The sequence below is a fragment of the Neopsephotus bourkii genome, unplaced genomic scaffold, assembly GCF_033783945.1.
Source record: "Neopsephotus bourkii isolate Nb327-2 ecotype Australia unplaced genomic scaffold, CSIRO-AGI_Nbou_v1 NB_275, whole genome shotgun sequence".
Classification (NCBI taxonomy): Eukaryota; Metazoa; Chordata; class Aves; order Psittaciformes; family Psittacidae; genus Neopsephotus; species Neopsephotus bourkii.
The window spans coordinates 815,391-832,500 of record NW_026900784.1 but is presented as its reverse complement, the minus strand read 5'-3'; the positions used below and the strand labels follow the sequence as shown (position 1 = coordinate 832,500).

The following is a 17,110-nucleotide window of genomic DNA, read 5'->3' as shown; positions in this document are numbered from 1 at the left end:
AATTACGAACACACAGAAACAGATGTTTCTGGTAATAAAATGTTGGGAATTCAGACTCCTTGTCTGGCATCACCTGGTTTTGATTCAGTATTCATTGTTTCAGGTTCATTTTGCTCAAACTCTGTCCAGTGCTGGAGAGGTAAAACCACCTTTGGAAATTGGTAGCTGTGCTATTCTTGAACACCTTCTCATTAAAAGACCTTATATCTCCATGATGAAAAATAACTAGAAGTAATTTAGAACCCCGTACATGAGAACATGCATGCGCAGACATATTTATGCGTACACTGACCTGACAACTTTGTGTTAGCATTTCAAAGACATAAAATGTCTTACCCTACTGGCCAGAAAGAGAACAAATTGTGATATACCTGCATTCTCCTTCTTTTGCTAGACTAGTATTTCTCAACATTCACATCGTACTTGTGAAGTTTCACTCTGCCAGCTTGATGCTCGCACTGTGATCGGTAAACATAGTGTAATTCTTCTCCAGTTGTGCTTGCACAGAATTTCCAACTGCTGCCGCTCTTGATGGTCTCCTAGCTTTTCATTTCCAACTAAATTGACAGCCCAGAGTTTGGCCCTTTATCCCTTCATCTGAAAACACATACACATGTACAAAACCTCTCCATGCACACTGTTTTGAAAAGACACTTTTCCCCACATGGAATAATAATGCTGAAATCAGCCAGCACCTGCCCAGGTGCAGTAATCTCTCCCTTGTGCAGATCTTGACTGCAGCATTAAAGTGCATCCTTTAATTGTGCTGGAATTATTTTGAGGATGGCAAACTGATCTATTCAAATATCTGTCTAGTTAATACAGGCCAGCTTCTAGGATATCTTCATTTTTCTTCTTCTCTTCTGGGGAAGGCCTATCTGGACAGACAGAACTGTCTCCAGATGTGATCAGAGCTACCATATGATAGTTCAGTATCTTGCCACAAGATCTGTACTGAGGTCAGAAAACAGTAATTCAATTTTAGCAGCATTGGTTTAACATTACAGAATCACAGAATCCCAAGGGTTGGAAGGGACCTCAAGAGATCATCTGGTCCAACCCCCCTGCAAGAGCAGGGTATCCTAGAGTACATCACACAGGAACTTGTCCAGGCAGGCCTTGAATATCTCCAATGTGGGAGACTTCGCAACCCCCCTGGGAAACCTGTTCCAGTGCTCTGTCACTCTCACAGTAAAGAAGTTCTTCCTGATGTTAATGTGGAACCTTCTATGCTTCAGTTTACACCCATTGCCCCTTATCCTATCACTGGATATCACTGAAAAAAGCCTAGCTCCATCATCCTGACACCCACAACATTCTTATTAAAATAGTCATCAATTAACTATCAGCCTATACAGAACATGAAAAGTGATACATAAGTGCAAGATCTTAATGAAGTGACAAAGCTCTAAGCTGGCTCCTTACACAGATCATAGAATAGTTAGGGTTGGAAAGGACCTTAAGATCATCAAGTTCCAACCCCCCTGCCATGGGCAGGGACACCTCGCTCTTAAACCATATCACCCAAGGATTCGTCCAACCTAGCCTTGAACACTGCCAGGGATGGAGCATTCACAACCTCCTTGGGCAACCTATTCCAGTGCCTCACCACCCTAACAGGAAAGAATTTCCTCCTTATATCCAATCTAAACTTCCCCTGTTTAAGTTTTAACCTGTTACCCCCTGTCCTATCACTACATTCCCTAATGAAGAGTCCATCCCCAGCATCCCTATATGCCCCCTTCAGATACTGGAAGGCTGCTATGAGGTCTCCACGCAGCTTTCTCTTCTCCAGGCTGAACAGTCCCAACTTTCTCAGCCTACCTTCATATCATGATTACTTAATGTGTCCTACATTGCCTGGTACATGACTTTGTTCATTGGACATAATATTTCTAATTTAACAGATCATTATAGCCTTACTGTCATTTGGGAATAAAAGCACATAAAATACAAGAATTTCAAAATAAAATTTACAGCTCACATTTATACAACTTATTGCATTTAACAATTATTACAGTACAAATTAGCACAAAGAAGCACACATGCTATGGGAAGCTTGCAGGTGATAGTAGCTGGATTTGACATGCAGAACTTCCTGTCCTACACAGCCTTCACCACTGAGGCCATTCATTGCTTCTTCCCATGTGCAAGTAGTGAAAAACCGCAGCAAAGATTAGGCTCAGGCACCACCACCTTTGGCAACAGACACTTTCTGTTCACACTGCTGGCTGATAGCTCCAGAGCCCAAATTCTACTGAAGACTAGTTAGGTTCAAGATGCCAGCTAGTAGCCCGGGCTGTGTTTCACATGCCCCTGCTCCATATTTCCAGTTGAACAAACATCACGGACAGAGCTCCAGCTCATTTTCGGATTGAGCATGCTCAAGATATCTTCCCCCCTGGGAAGCTCTAGCAAGCAAGTACCAGCAAAACGGAGCAACCTGGTTGAACTGTGCAGACAGCACCTCAGAGATAATAGGAGCCCACAATGTTGTGTTGGTGACAAGGTGGCAATCATCATACAAGGGCATATAAGCAAGACTATAGACTGTTTTACACCCGATTTAAGACTCCATTTCCTAGCACTGGCAAGATAAAGCTTGGAGTACTGTCCAGGTTGAGATGAGCCTTGGGTGACATGGTTTATTTAGTATGAGGTCCCTGACCATGGCAGGGGGTTGAAACTAGATGACCTTAAGGTCCTTTCCAACCCTAACCATTCTACAATTCTATGATGCACTTCAGATACAGCAAATCAAGTTAAGACAAAAATACTTGGAAAGAACCCAGAGAAAGGCATCTGGAATAATTGGAAATAAGATAAACACAAGCTATGAGATGAGACTGAATGAATTCAGATTGTTAAACTTAGGAGAGATGGTAACCTGAGAGGGGATGCTAGCATCCAAACGTCTTGGAGGCTACTGAAGTGAAAAAGGCAATGACCATGTCTACACAGATGCATAGAAGAAATAAGGGGATCAAACATCTGCAAGAAAAACTGGAAAGAAACATTATGAGGACTCTTAAAGGACAAGCACAAATTGTCTAGAGGCACTGGAGAATCTCCATCACTAAAGCACAGGAAAAGCGGTTATCTTACAGCAATGACACAGCTAGAGTTGATCAGTCACTGAGAAAGAGAGTAGCACATCTTTCAAAGCCTCTCCTGGTATATCTTCCCTTGTCTTTACGTAGTGACCTACTATGCTGCACTTCCAGCTCAAGCTGGATAGATTTCCAGATGTAGTTAAAACTATGAACTGTGAGGAGGACTGGATTACAATTTAACTCTGCATTGATTTTCCTGTGAAACAGTGAGGTTATACAAAAGGCCAGATTCTCAGACTACGTAATTCAATTTAACTTCACTACCTTGAAAATGGATTAATTCAATGAAATTGGACTAAATTACACCAGATGGGAATCTCACTCCGAATTTATGCCACTGATCATATTTCATCCTCCTCTTTCAACTGACAAGGAACATCATTCTTAGGTCATAGCCTTATCTTAGGTCAGACTCCTAATTCTCATGCAGTTAAGCTTCCATCTTCAAACAACAGAACTCAAGAAACTTGTGCCCAACCTGTTGCTTTCATCTTTGAAATATTCAACCACAACTGAGTACTGCTTTCCTCTGACACCTCCAGCTGAGACTCAGTGAAGAGCTTGCTTAAAAAAGAAACCCACAAAACAAACCAACAAATGGACTGTGACATGTCAAAAAGATGATGAGCTCTGAAATGCTGAAATGCTGCAAATACAGCACCAAACCCTGAGCTGTCATTTTTGACAAATTTACCCAGTTTACCATGAAAAGAAGCATGGCTGGGTGTGAAGAACCCAGATTTTTCCCAGTTCTGAGATGCCCATGGTATTCAAAACTCTATCACTGGTAACCACAAGAAAAGGAACATGTAGGAATCACTAAAACCACAGTGGCTTAAATGAGGGCTGTATGAGCCACTGAACACCAGTGTAAAAAAACAGCAAAGTTGTTTATAAAAATTCTAACCCAGACCTGCCAGGAAGGGAAACACATTGGTACTTTGGAAATTCCCACACTGCATCACAGTGCAGCTCTCCATACAAAGATATTAAAAATTTTAAGTGCTTCTAGTAAAGTTACACCTATCACTGAATACTCCAAGCTTGCCCAAGCCACTGTTTATTGTGTAAAGTACATGTATGTTCACACAAGTCAGCGTGAGAGAAGCTAAATCCTGAAAACAGAAATGCAGAGAAGCATACAGAAGAGATGTGTAAGCTGGCTAGCCAGGCTTAGTTTAGCAGTGGGGGCAGTGCCAATGTTCACATCACATCTGGACTGATCCTGCACAGAACACATGGCCCCTCTGTACCACCCACCACTGCAGGGGATGATGTGCTACTTTCTAAGAGATGCCCAGCCAAAAAAATTTAAACATTAGCTGACATAGGTATTAAATTTAATAACAGCCTGAAAAAAAGGTTTGCCTGAATCACAGCATCTGATGCTTTGTCAGGTTTGCTGGCACAGTCCTGGTCTCAAAGGATTGGTCAGCAGAGATTGAACCCAGCTGTCTTCAAAATGTCAACTAAGTGTGATATTCACATACAACATAAACTGCTGCAATATAAACAAGCCCTAACATTACACATCTCTTAAAAGCAGTGTTGGACCAGTTACATACTTGTTTCATCTGAGCAGATGTCAGCATCTGCTTTAAGTAGAGAGAACTGAAACATTTGTGTTCCTTCTCTGTCCCCAGCCCCCACCCTACTCAAAAGTGAGGAATAACACAGAGTATCGCAGTTTTCAGTGGCATTTTATACCCTAGCAGAAAGATAGACGTTTTGATAATTTGGGGGCCCCCCCCCCAGCTACACTCTGGGTAGTCAGTCTCTTTGCTAAGCTGTTCACCCTTACTACTAAAAATGGCTTGCATAACAGTACATTGCAGCCAAAGCAAGCACAGCAGTTGTTAAAGGTTGCTCACACATGTTTCTGCACTCAGCCAAGCCAACTGCTGATGAATGGGTCATCTATTGTCAAACAACTGTAAAGAACTGGTGAAGAAATACTTTGTGGTTCAGGAACACCATGCTGACAGGTAGGCCTTCTCTTGTCTTCTGCTTTCCAACAGCAGTGTGCTTTGTTAGCTGGTCTTCAACTGTTTTCTCATCAGAGTAACAGAAAATAATGAACATGTATGTCCTGGTCAGTTGCAAGGGCCAAGAAACTATAGAAATCTTTAGGAAGTACGTGTACAGTCCATGAAGCAGTGGCACTGTGAGTTAAATCCTTCAGGCCAGGTCGGAAAGGGCCTTGAGCAACCTGCTCTAGTGGAAGGTGTCCCTGCCCATGACAGGAGGGTTGGAACTGGATGATCTTAAAATCTTTTCCAATCCTAAGCATTTTATTATTCTATGTATTGAACAATTCCACGATTCTCCATATTGAACAATTCAAACATAACTAAAGAGCAACAGTTCAACAGGGGATCAAGTCAGGGTCAGAAATTAAAAAAACAAATTTAAAACAATTTAAAAACAAAGCAAAAGAAAACACACAAAATCAGAAAAAAAACCCCCACAAAACACAAAAACCACCACCACCACAACAAATCAAAAACCCAATCCACTTCTCTCTGTGAGACCACTGAAAGCTCTTGGATGAGGAGACTACATATTATCTTAAAATTACAATAATTACAAAAATTTTGAGTCTTAGAAGTAGTTACCACTTTGAGCTCTGGAGAAGACTGCAGCAAAAATCAGTGCACAAAGTTCTCACACCAGAGCAGCTTCAAGAAGCCTCAGCTAGGTCCAGGTTGCATTTTATTGACTAATAAATGAAGAGCTGTAAGGAAGAAACCTTGCCAATAGACAGGGAGTGGCCATATCAGATGAAAATCGTAGAATCATAGAATGGTTTGGGTTGGAAATGACCTTAGGATCACCTAGTTCTAACTCCCCTGCCATAGACACCTCATACTAGACCATGTCGCTCAGGGCTCTGTCCAACCTGGCCTTGAACACGCTCAACGATGGAGCATTCACCACTTCTTTTGTCAACCTATTCCAGTGCCTCACCACCCTCACTGTAAAGAACTTCTGTGTATTTAACCTGAACTTCCCCTGTTTAAGCTTAAACCCATTACCCCTTATCCTATTGCTTCAGTCCTGATGAAGAGTCCCTCTCCAGCATCCTTATCCCTTCAGATATTGGAAGGCTGCTATGAGGTCTCCATGCAGCCTTCTCTTCTCCAGGCTGAACAGCCCCAACTTTCTCAGCCTGTCTTCATAAGGGAGGTGTGCCAGCCCCATCATCATCCTCGTGGCCCTCCTCTGGACTTGCTCCAACAGCCCCATGTCCTTCTTATGTTGAAGACACCAGAACTGCACACAGCACTCCAAGTGGGGTCTCACGAGTAAAATGTTTCATATATGATACATTAGAAATCTGGTGCTAAATTCCCATCTCCATTCATAATTTCAACAGCCAAAAAAAAAAAAAAAATTACAACCATGGGAGAAACATTCTTTGACAGCAACTGCCTGGCAGCCTATACAGTGCTCTCTTGCAGGTTTTAGTGCAAGATAATATCTCTTGCAACGTAGTGCAAGATATCCTTAGCACCAAGGATAAGACGAGTGGTGCTCAGCCTTCCTCTAGACCTGTAAAACAGCATAAACTGCTCTTCAGCATTCTCTTATTTGGCACTTGAAATAATCTAGTCCTGGAAATACTACTCCAGTGCCTTTAGTATACAGGCATCTGCATTCCTGGAAGCATTTTGCTGAAAGCTGCAGAAAGAAGTTTATGGAGATTTACAACCTAGACAAATGAGGAGGGATGTTCACAAAGAGATTGGGATATAATAAACACCAAAGCAAATGTGAAGTTTTATTCCTCAACCCTGATAAACACAAGATAACATAACACTTTTCAAACACTGGCAAATTCATCTCCTGTCCTCAAAGATGAAGGAAAAGTTTGGTCCATTCTCATAGGAGTTAACAAAAAAGGCCTGGTTAACCAAAAAGCAGATTAACCAAAGCACTGCCCCAAGTGTTTGGACTTTGACATCATTAGAAGCTGAAGAGGAACCAATTATAAAAACTTAAGAGATACCTCTAACTCTCAAATAAGTATCACTGTAATCTCCCTTCAAAGAATCCATAAACACAAACTGAACAAACTTGAGTTCTCTCTGCAGATTTACTACAATTTGCATTTTTCTCCTCAAAACAGCCACACTGATATGCCACTCATGACCACAGGTGTGAAGGCTGCAGGACCAGGACACCAGACTTCATTTCTAGGTCCAGGAGGCTTGTAACCTCCCTGAGGATGTACAGCCCTGAGAAGATCAAAACACCTATGAGACATATTTCATTAGAGTGAAATTAAAATAATTTTTTTTTTTTTTTTTTTTTTAAGTCCTGTTTCCAACAGGCAAACAACCTCATAAGCAATTCTGCCAGAAAAGAAGATGCATGTTGTTATACAGCTTCTTCCATAGCTATACGACTGCTCAGGAGTTAATTACAGCACACAAACTCTCCACACATTCCTTTGGATGCACATTTGCTTGAGGAAGAATCAGCTGTATGCATTCGCACATAAGTACTTCCTCTATCCCTGCCTACACTGTATAAGCTCCCTAAACAGATTTAATTTGCTGTTTCCTCCAAAGGCATTTACCTTTGGAATTTTGGTTTAACAATAGGAGTCTTGTAGATACACAAAAAATGACAGCTCTTTAATGATGCTAAGTCAGAAAAATGTCCTTTTTATGAACATAGTGCAGGGAAAATGTCCTTGAGTATCTCAGATATAAATTCAATTTATTGGCATTTTGTGTCTCATTTAATCTACAATGGAACAGTTAGTACTTAAACAGTACATACGCTTCCCCTAGTCACTCTCTTCCTGAGAAACTTTCAGATGCTGGAAATCAATTCCTTTTGTCTCCTCCTTTTTCATCTGCTATACATTAAAGAGAAACTCTGGGCATTCAGTGATCCCACAATGGTCTTTCATCTCCAGAGAAGCCTGGTATGAATTAAAATCTTGCGCTCCCTCAAATTATGGATGCATACTGCAGCATGCCACTGACTTATCTGCTTGTGATTTCTTCCAGTTTTCTCAGCATGCTGCAGCTAGCTCATCTGCATCTTTCAACTTCAATGACTCTTCTGCAACGCTGCCCATCCAGCCCAGGAGGAGTGCTTTGACACAAAAATACACAAATGTATGACCCACCCAACAGGTACTGCTAGCTACTCTTTTTTCCAAATCCCTGCCATTTAAAATTTATATTAAAAAGGGGCTTTACTACATCCAAGATCTTAGTACAAGAACAATAAATATTTCTTTCACTTCAGTGGCCCTGAGAGATGAAGATTATGCACACATCACTTTTAACTAATGTTATTTTCTTTCTCATGTCTGGTTTTAAGGGCAGTTTTAACTTAGGAGATTAAATTTGGATGTAAAATTTAATTGCTATGTAGACTTCTGTAGCACTGCTCAAATCCGTGCTGCTCTTTCACTCCCAGCTTCCATCCAGCCATGATGCTGGATGTCCCATACTGCAGCAATTCAAAGCTCCTGCTCTCAGGTCTGCAAGTAAATCAAGGCTTAACATACTTATTCTTGGTTTACTCTTTGATGTCCTTTCAGCCTATTTTTCCTACTTCCAGAAACTGTTTACCCATGCCTCAAATCTCAAGTATTCCCTGCAGTCAAAGCAACACATTCAGAACAAAGAAACACTTGCAAATCTACATTCACATTCTGTCCTACAGGAACCATCATTTGCTAATCACTTCTACATCCAATACTCTGCCAGACAAACTTTTATCCACCTCGCTCTACAATCTTTTACATGAATCATTTCTTTGTTTAAATAAGATTTCAGTATGAACATTTTCCATGGAGCAATCTTGTTATCTATTCAATATAGATTTGAAGCAGTTTGAAGAGCTTTAAAATAAAGCCACCGAAAAGCTAAATTAGAACAGAAATGAGTGCATTATAAGTAACCCTGAACAGCGGTTAAAAGGTGAGAACACAGCTCAAGTTCACTAGCTATTCTGGGCTCTGACTACAACACAGCCAAGAAAATTTTGAGCTCAGCATGCACCCAAAGTATACGTCCAAAGCAGCTGTGCAAACAGTTAATAGTGGGCACTGAACTCCCAAGGTGCACAAATAGCTGGTGCCAGATTAAAGCTAGCTTGGACAGGTGATGCCTGCCCAGCTAAGACCTTACCTCGCTTGAATCCTCCTGCTGATTGATGACAGCTAGTGCATCCTCTGCAGCCTGGCGCTTGGCTTCAGCGACCGTGCGCTCCATCTTGGCTCTCTCGGAAGTGATCATGTCGTGAGCCTTCCGCTCTGCCTCTGACACTGCTTTCTGCAACTCGGCCATCGCCTGACGCTTTACTTCATTGACAGCTTCCTCTGCAAAGGAGGGAAGAAATCCTCATTAGCACAGGAGGTTTGGCACAGGGCTGCATTGGACTGATGCATGACATGCATTATATTGAGTTTTCATTTCCAGTAGAAAGACAGAGAGGAACGTGGCTCCTCAACACACTTCAAGACCTTCTTCCTGATCACCAAAGTCTCTAATGCTTTGTGATGATGCTTGCTATTTTGAGTCACAGTCAGTACTTTAAGTAAAGACACTTCAGATCTCTGGTGTGTTACTTTTGTAATATTCTTGAATATTTTACTTGGAAAAGTAGTTTTGTAGCACATCAGATTTATGAATATGTTTGGCAAGAATTATTATATAAGACACAATATTGCAGACTTTTTCAAAAACGCATTTTTAAGCTCTGGAAATTAAGACAGAACTTACAGTCATTAACAATTTTTTTCCCCATATGTTAACGAATACATACATGAAGTTAAAAAACCCCACAAAGTTATTTAAAAAAACAAAATCACTGGGCTAAGACCTTTTCCTGGACATATACTTTTATGAGCCAAATTTAAAATTTGTTTATGAACATTCAGTTGACCTCTTGATCTCTCCTCCAAACCCATGTTTACACTGTGAAGACTCGACTTCCTGGCTCCACTGAGCTCTTGAGCACACCCAAGCCAGCAAGGCTTCAGTGCACAATTAACACTGAGCAGGGGCAGGCCGCTTCATTAAATTCAAACCTTCATGCTTCTTGTAAAATACCTAAAGCAGTAGGAGCCGTTTCTTTGGTGTATATACTAGTGTCATATATTTACTCTGCAAAACATGGATTGTCACAAATTAGTTACTTAGGTTTTGATGCAGGAAGAGTGCAAAAATTTTACTAATGAACACTCTTAATTGACAAGTAAAACAAGTAATTTCTTTTTCTTTTCTAATTAACTGCTCTAATTAACAAGGAAACCATCCTCCCCCTGAATTAGTTTATCTAATTTTCATCTTTATTCAAAGCAAAATGACAATGATTAATTGAAAATTTAATAAGCAGCAATTATTAACTTGGCAAACCTAGTACCAATTAACACTCTATTAAAACTAATTATGACATGTTTCATTCAAGTGTTTGCACTTAATTGTTTCATCCACTTAAAACCCACCTTAATTAAATGTTCTGTTTAATTAAAAACATAGATTTCTAATAAAAATGTTTTAGTGTAGATTAAAATCTAAGTATTACAACTGTGTTACAGGTTTGAGTTTTAGTCCATGTATTTAGCCCATGTATTTGTGTGCATGCACACAGGTACAGATACTAAGTCAGTAACTCTCCTGAGTTACATCTCTAGCTCTGCAATTGCTATTTTTAAAAAATAAGGACTATATGAATTCTCCATTTTCAGCTATTAACCAAATGACAAGACTTAACTTTAAGCCATACACTGACTAAAACTGAATTAATTGCAATGAAAAAAAGCATTCTATTACTCTCTGTGTATTGTGTGTGCGTGTCTGTGAGAGATGTTTTAGCTGAAGTTTGTTGGGGGGTTTTGTGGGGTTTTTGTGATTTTTTTTTTTACAGATAAAACCTATGCTTTTATTTTTATGAGGCTGAAAATATGCCCTACTGTAAATGCTGTTTAGGAGAAAGCCTCAGGAGAGGGAAAAATCATACCCTTCAACCACACAGCTTAGGCTTAATTTACTTTGAATATTCAAGGTGAATTAGAATTCTATCTAAGTGGCAATACAGGACAATAATTTTTGCTTACGATCAAAGCTGCAGCTAGACTAATTGTATATGCAAATCAGGCAATTTATATTTAAATTATGCATTCCTATTCTAGTCCCACAGGCACACACAGATCAGAAAAGGGAATTGGTAGGACATTTGCAAGGTGCTTGAATATTTATTACCAACTGCAAACATTCACTGATCGTGAGAAAAGAAATATACACAAGCAGACATACAGATGCAATTTTATTACCAATTTTCATAAAAATGAGGCAACTTAAATACAGACATTTTGTGTCTATGAACTGCAGTTACTAACATAGTGGGTTTCTTTGAGAAAACCTATATTCTTGCTGATATTTACTACAAATAGAAATTATCTTTGTATGGCACAATGCACTTTCATTACATCATAAATTTAGCTTTACACTGAGGTGTTTGCAGTGGTTAGAAATGCTAGTTTAAACTATTATACTAAACAGAAGTGCAAAACTCCAACATTTTTCAGAGATTCATAATTTCATAGCTTTTCATCCCACATATTTTACTTCTTTTCAGTCCAAATGTAGAAATAGAATTTTATATGCTAACTTCTATATTGCATAAGATTTTTTGCAAAGCTTCTGAGAGTGTGAAGATGCTGAAAGTGCTTACAAGGTCATAGGCCTGACCGATACTTTTTAATTGGTATAAACTATGGATTGGACTTTAGTATTTCAATTAACTTTGACAACAATTTGTGTTGTGCTATATTAAGTGTGAAAAAAATAGTTAAAATGTGTCAGGAGTTTTGGTATCAATACCACACCATTATTCCAATAAAGTATGAACTCATGAACACCCAATGAACTAGATAAAGTCACTGATTTTCTGCACATCTTCTCAAAATAAATGTTTCCACTACCTACAGGTATTTTATAGACATAGACTGAAGGCTTCATAGTTTTAAATAACAATAAACCCTCTAATATCTATATAGGAAAAGTTATGGGTGACAGTGAAGGAGATTTTATTTGCCTTAACAACGCTGAGCTATGAAGACCACGAATGGTATCAGCACTCCTTTCTCCTCTGCATTTCCTGAGTTTCCTCATGACACAGAAAGAAGCTAAGGCAGCAGACCACAGGGGGCTGGGACCCCCTCAATATTTATTAAAGAGAAATAGGTATTTCCAGAGAGCAAGTCCTTCAACCTATGATCTGACTGATCCTCTTAACACACTCCTCTCTTGTTCACTGAGGGGCACCAGTAATTTGGCTTGTGCTCTTAGTCTACATATCCATAATTCAACGAAGTTAATAAGGGAACTGATGACTCTTTTCTACTGATGTATGAAACTGAATTGGCCTCACATGGCTTTAATTCACAAGGTGCTGTGTACTATGTGCTTGCTCCAACAATACAAAAGCACGTACTTAACTTGCTATACTTCAGGAATTGCACTGGAGTTTATAAGTCTCCAGAAGTTTAAAGTGAATACCGTTTTGAATGCTTTTGATGGTGTTTATTAACCATTTTTATGCAAAATTATTTCAGTTCAATGGATTCAGCACCCCAATCAGACTTCCATACTTGATTCAGGTATCTACACATCAGTCCTTATGGACTTTTGAGATACCAGGATCCACACTGAGCCAGCAGAAATGACTTGTGAGAGATTTGCAGACTTCTTGACTGGCAGTTGCAGCCCAGCCCATGAAACTACAAAGCATGTCAAAAGGCACTAGAGACCTATTCTTACAGAGCTGAATTGCACCTTTCCTGCCTTGAACTGATTTTGAGACTGTGGAGACCTCCAACTTCAGTGCACACCCCTGAAAATAAAGGTCCATGATTTATGAAATGCAGTGTGCTTTCTGATGTTTTACTACTCTTACTAACAGATACAGGTATACATCCTGTATAGAGTCTGACTTTTTTAGTCTCCAATTCAGAGGCATGCTCAGTTAATACAAGGATCTGATTTAAACCCACATCAGCATGAAAATAGAGACTGGAAATGGGATGAAAGGAAATACTTTTTTTTCAAATGAACTGATGACATATGTTCACAAGTTGACATGTCATGGGTCCTGTACACTACTAATTGTAGATATATGCAATGTGAATGCACACCCAATTTTGTAACTCCATCCAAAAGCTTCAAGTAATTTCTGTTGCTAGCTTATTAAGAAACCTTTTTTTTTCTCTATTTGTACAGCATCTAGGAGTCATAAATGACCCAAAATGCCAAATGACATCAAACACTACATTTTGCAAGAGGAGTAAAGTTCCTGAAATTCAACTGAAAAATGCTCTTCTTACTGCGATTTCCTGGGTCCATTATGCTTTATCTTTGCTGTATGAGTTTGGCAAAGCAAACTATGAAAATACTTTTGGTCATTAAGAAGGCTACACTTTCCTTGGACAGAAGAAAAATATGTTGTTTTGTTATTTTTCATAGAAAATGCAAGAGTTCCAAAAATATTAACATGTTGACAAATACAGACTTTACATGATAAGTCCATGTCACACGAAACCACAGCCTCTTGTCTGATGCAACGACATGCCAGCAGAACAATTTTACACATATGTTCTGTATTTAGTTTAAAATAAAACAAAAAGCTGTGAGCAGTTACAGGAGATTTGATGAGAACGCATTAAAACTCCTGCATATTTGCCTTTTAATCATTAACTCCTGCTTACATAGCTGCTGTAGACTTCATGATTATACAGGTGTTCAGAAGGTGTGTCTGTGTGTATGAGCATATATATAGAAACTCATCTACCTCACTGGAGTTGAAGAACTAACTCCTGCCCTCTCTGTAAACAAGGAAGCTCTGATATCAGTGTCAAAAGAGCAAAGGCTTAACTCCAGCACCGCAGTGGGATCCTCGCCAGGAAATTCTTGTGCTCAGGCAGAGTTTTAGCATTGAAGAAAACTCTGCACAACCAAAACATCTGCGCAGGATGCTTTCCAAGCTTGGGGAAGCCACTGTCAATGCCTGTGAAACCACCCAAAGCAGCTGCAGAGATGCGATCTTGCATACCTGCACTGAAAACTTTGCACGTTTATGAGCACAGACTTCACTGGGAGCTGACAGGCACAGAATCTTTTTTAAATGAAGAACAGGTACATTGCACAGCTGAAGGTTTTCCTTTAAAGGGTTTTTTCTCCTCCTTTGGGAATTCTTACCTTCAACTAGGTGAGAACCTTGATGCTTAAAAAAAATAATCCCACACAAACCTTTTCTTTTAAATTACTTACAGACTGAAACTTCAGCAGATCAAGTTTCAGCCTGAAACCATTATAACCCCTGAAAATAGGGGTCCTTCATGGAAGTACCAACACCCCCCCCAACTATAAGAGCAGATGCTTCTATTATAAAGATTATTTCATATCCTGATCACTTTCAGTTTAAGATTATTAAACGCAATTTCTTCTTGTTACTAGTATGTCCTTCCCCCCCTTCCATTCCTCACATCAGTGCGTTAACATCTGCACACAGCTGCCAGAAGACTAAGCTGGTGTTTTTAAACAGTTCTTACCAGCTTTCTTCCAGATCTCCTCTGGCACATATCCAGACGCAGGCCTGTGAAGGAATTCCCGATGTGATTCTGCAGGAGGAGGAGGTGTGGAGGGAAAAAGAAAGAACACAGTGAGCAATGCTTGCTCATTGAGAACAAGGCTTAGAGAAATACCTTTTCCCTTCCCTTATTGCTCAGACAAAAAAAAAAAATCCCATTAATCTATTTTTACTCAAAACAAATGGATGCTGTGGCCATAGCTCATGAATGTCACATAGACAGATCAGTGCTGAGGACTCAAGTGTCTCATCTTAAGCCAAGCTGAGACTAGTTTGCTTTATTTTCATTTTACAGCATTTTGAGTCAACTCTATATAAAAGTTTCCACGCTTTCAAGGCTGGCTTTGTGAGACTAACTGAGGGAGTGATGTGCTTCATCCTTTGTCATTTTATTTATGAAAAGGAAGAAGAAAGAGGGCAACAGCCTGGGTTTGGTGCTTCTGCTCTGTGAAAACAGAATGGCTACTGACAGGCAGAGATAAAAGCCAAGATGTCATTCCAGTGATCAAATAAGCTGTCCACATAAAAAGAAAAGGTTGTTTCTCTATGTTCAGAGTGACGCTTTCCTCCATCTGAGCCCATGTTGGCAACTGTAGCTGCATGAGTTTGAAAAACAGAACCTTTAACTTTAGGTTAAGCCCCTAAACACATATGCTGCCAAACAGCCCCACTGGAGCTGAAGCTCGTAATTCACCTGTATATTTCAATCACATTTTGACAGCTCTTTCCTCCTCCCCTTTTTTAAAAGGGTTTAACCTCTGGGCCTGAGCCTAAGAGCTCTGAAATCAGTAAGATCCCTTCCACACGGACTTCAAAGACACAAGATCAGACAATACAGAAAGAAAATTCACTTTAGCCTGAAATTTAGCATACAGGTTCTCAGCAGATGAAAAGCTGCTCCTTTCAAATACGATTTAAAACCTGATTAGCTATTTCTTCTAAGTCATTGAGGAGAAATAAACAAACAAACAAACAAACAAAAGATACATAAAGGTAAGTTCATTGCCATGATTACTGCTGCCTGTGTGACAGAATTCAATCATTAAAATACTTGATTATTACATTAGAGATAAGTTTTAAATCTTCTTGGAGATGTTGCTAGAAATTAAAACACCCTGTTTGCTGTCTGAGTTTGAAACATAACAGAAGTACACGTTATTCTTTGAATAATAATTTTCACTAAATATATTCTGGTTTGTATCCTAAAGTTATCATTCACTAACTTGGTCAAAAAGTAGGACTTTTAAGAAAAAGTTCAATCATCAGGTTTTGAAAGTTGTTGTTTACACCAGCATACATATGCATGAAATACTATTTATGTACAATAGGCTACTGTATTGTTTCTTCATGGCAAGGTTTTGGCAACAGAGGGGCTACAGGGGCGGCTTCTGTGAGAAGCTGCCAGAAGCACCATTCATGTCCAACTGAACTAACGTCTGCTGTCTCCAAGACAGACCACTGGACAAGGCAGAGCCCATCAGTGATGGTGGTAACACCTCTGGGATTACATATTTAAGAAGGGGAAAAAACCCAAACCTGCATAACTGCAGCTGGAGAGAGCAATGAGAATGTGTGAGCGCAAAAGCTCTGCAGACCCCAAGGTCAGCGAAGAAACGGGGAGGAGGTGCTTTAGGCACTGAAGGAGAGATTCCCCTGCAGCCTGTGGAGGACCTCACATCAGAGCAGGGGGATGCCCAAAGGGGGTTGTGATCCCATAGGAAGCCCATGCTGCAGCAGGTCTGCTGGCAGAACTTGAGATGCTACAGGGGACCCACGCTGAAGCAGTCTGTTCCTGAAGGACTACATCCCATGGAAGGGACCCCATGCTGGCGCAGTCTGTTCCTGAAGGACTGCACCCATGGAAGGGACCCATGCTGGAGCAGTTCATGAAGAACTGCTGCCTCTGTGAAGAACCCATGTTGGAGAAGTTCATGGACTGCCTCCAGAGGGAGGAACCCCATGCTGAAGAAGGGGAAGAGTAGAGGAGTCCTCCTCTGAGGAGGAAGGAGTGGCAGAGACACCCTGTGATAAACTGACCAGAACCCTCATTTCCTGTCCCTGTGTTAACACTATGGGGGAGGTGGTAGAGAAATTCAGGACTGAAACTGAGCTCAGGAAGAAGGGAGTGGTGGGCTTTGGTGGGCATCTGGCATCTAGCCAGAGTCAACCCACCACAGCTACAGCCCCTTAAACACATGATGACACTTAGTATTGGAGATAGCTATCAAAGGTGGAAATGACAAGGGCTGTTTCAGCTATGTGGAGAGTAGGGAATCCCAATCTCTGTGCACTGTTCCACAGATGCTATGTTTCTAGCATGTGAATCTGCAGACATCAACTGGGTAGACTGAATCTTCCCATCTGACAGGCAGCTGAGTGGA

General features: G+C 40.2%; 1 protein-coding gene across 10 annotated transcripts in view; it reads right to left on the bottom strand.

The window, feature by feature from the left end:
* RUNX1T1 (RUNX1 partner transcriptional co-repressor 1) overlaps positions 1-17,110 on the bottom strand; it is a 120,845-nt gene that overhangs the window by 5,181 nt on the left and 98,554 nt on the right. For all 10 annotated transcript variants that reach the window (XM_061346784.1, XM_061346777.1, XM_061346775.1 and 7 more), the window contains 2 exons: positions 14,692-14,760; positions 9,269-9,459 (listed from right to left, as the gene is read on the bottom strand). In XM_061346784.1, coding sequence (XP_061202768.1) covers positions 9,269-9,459; positions 14,692-14,760 — 260 coding nt within the window. The remainder of the gene's footprint in view (positions 1-9,268; positions 9,460-14,691; positions 14,761-17,110) is intronic.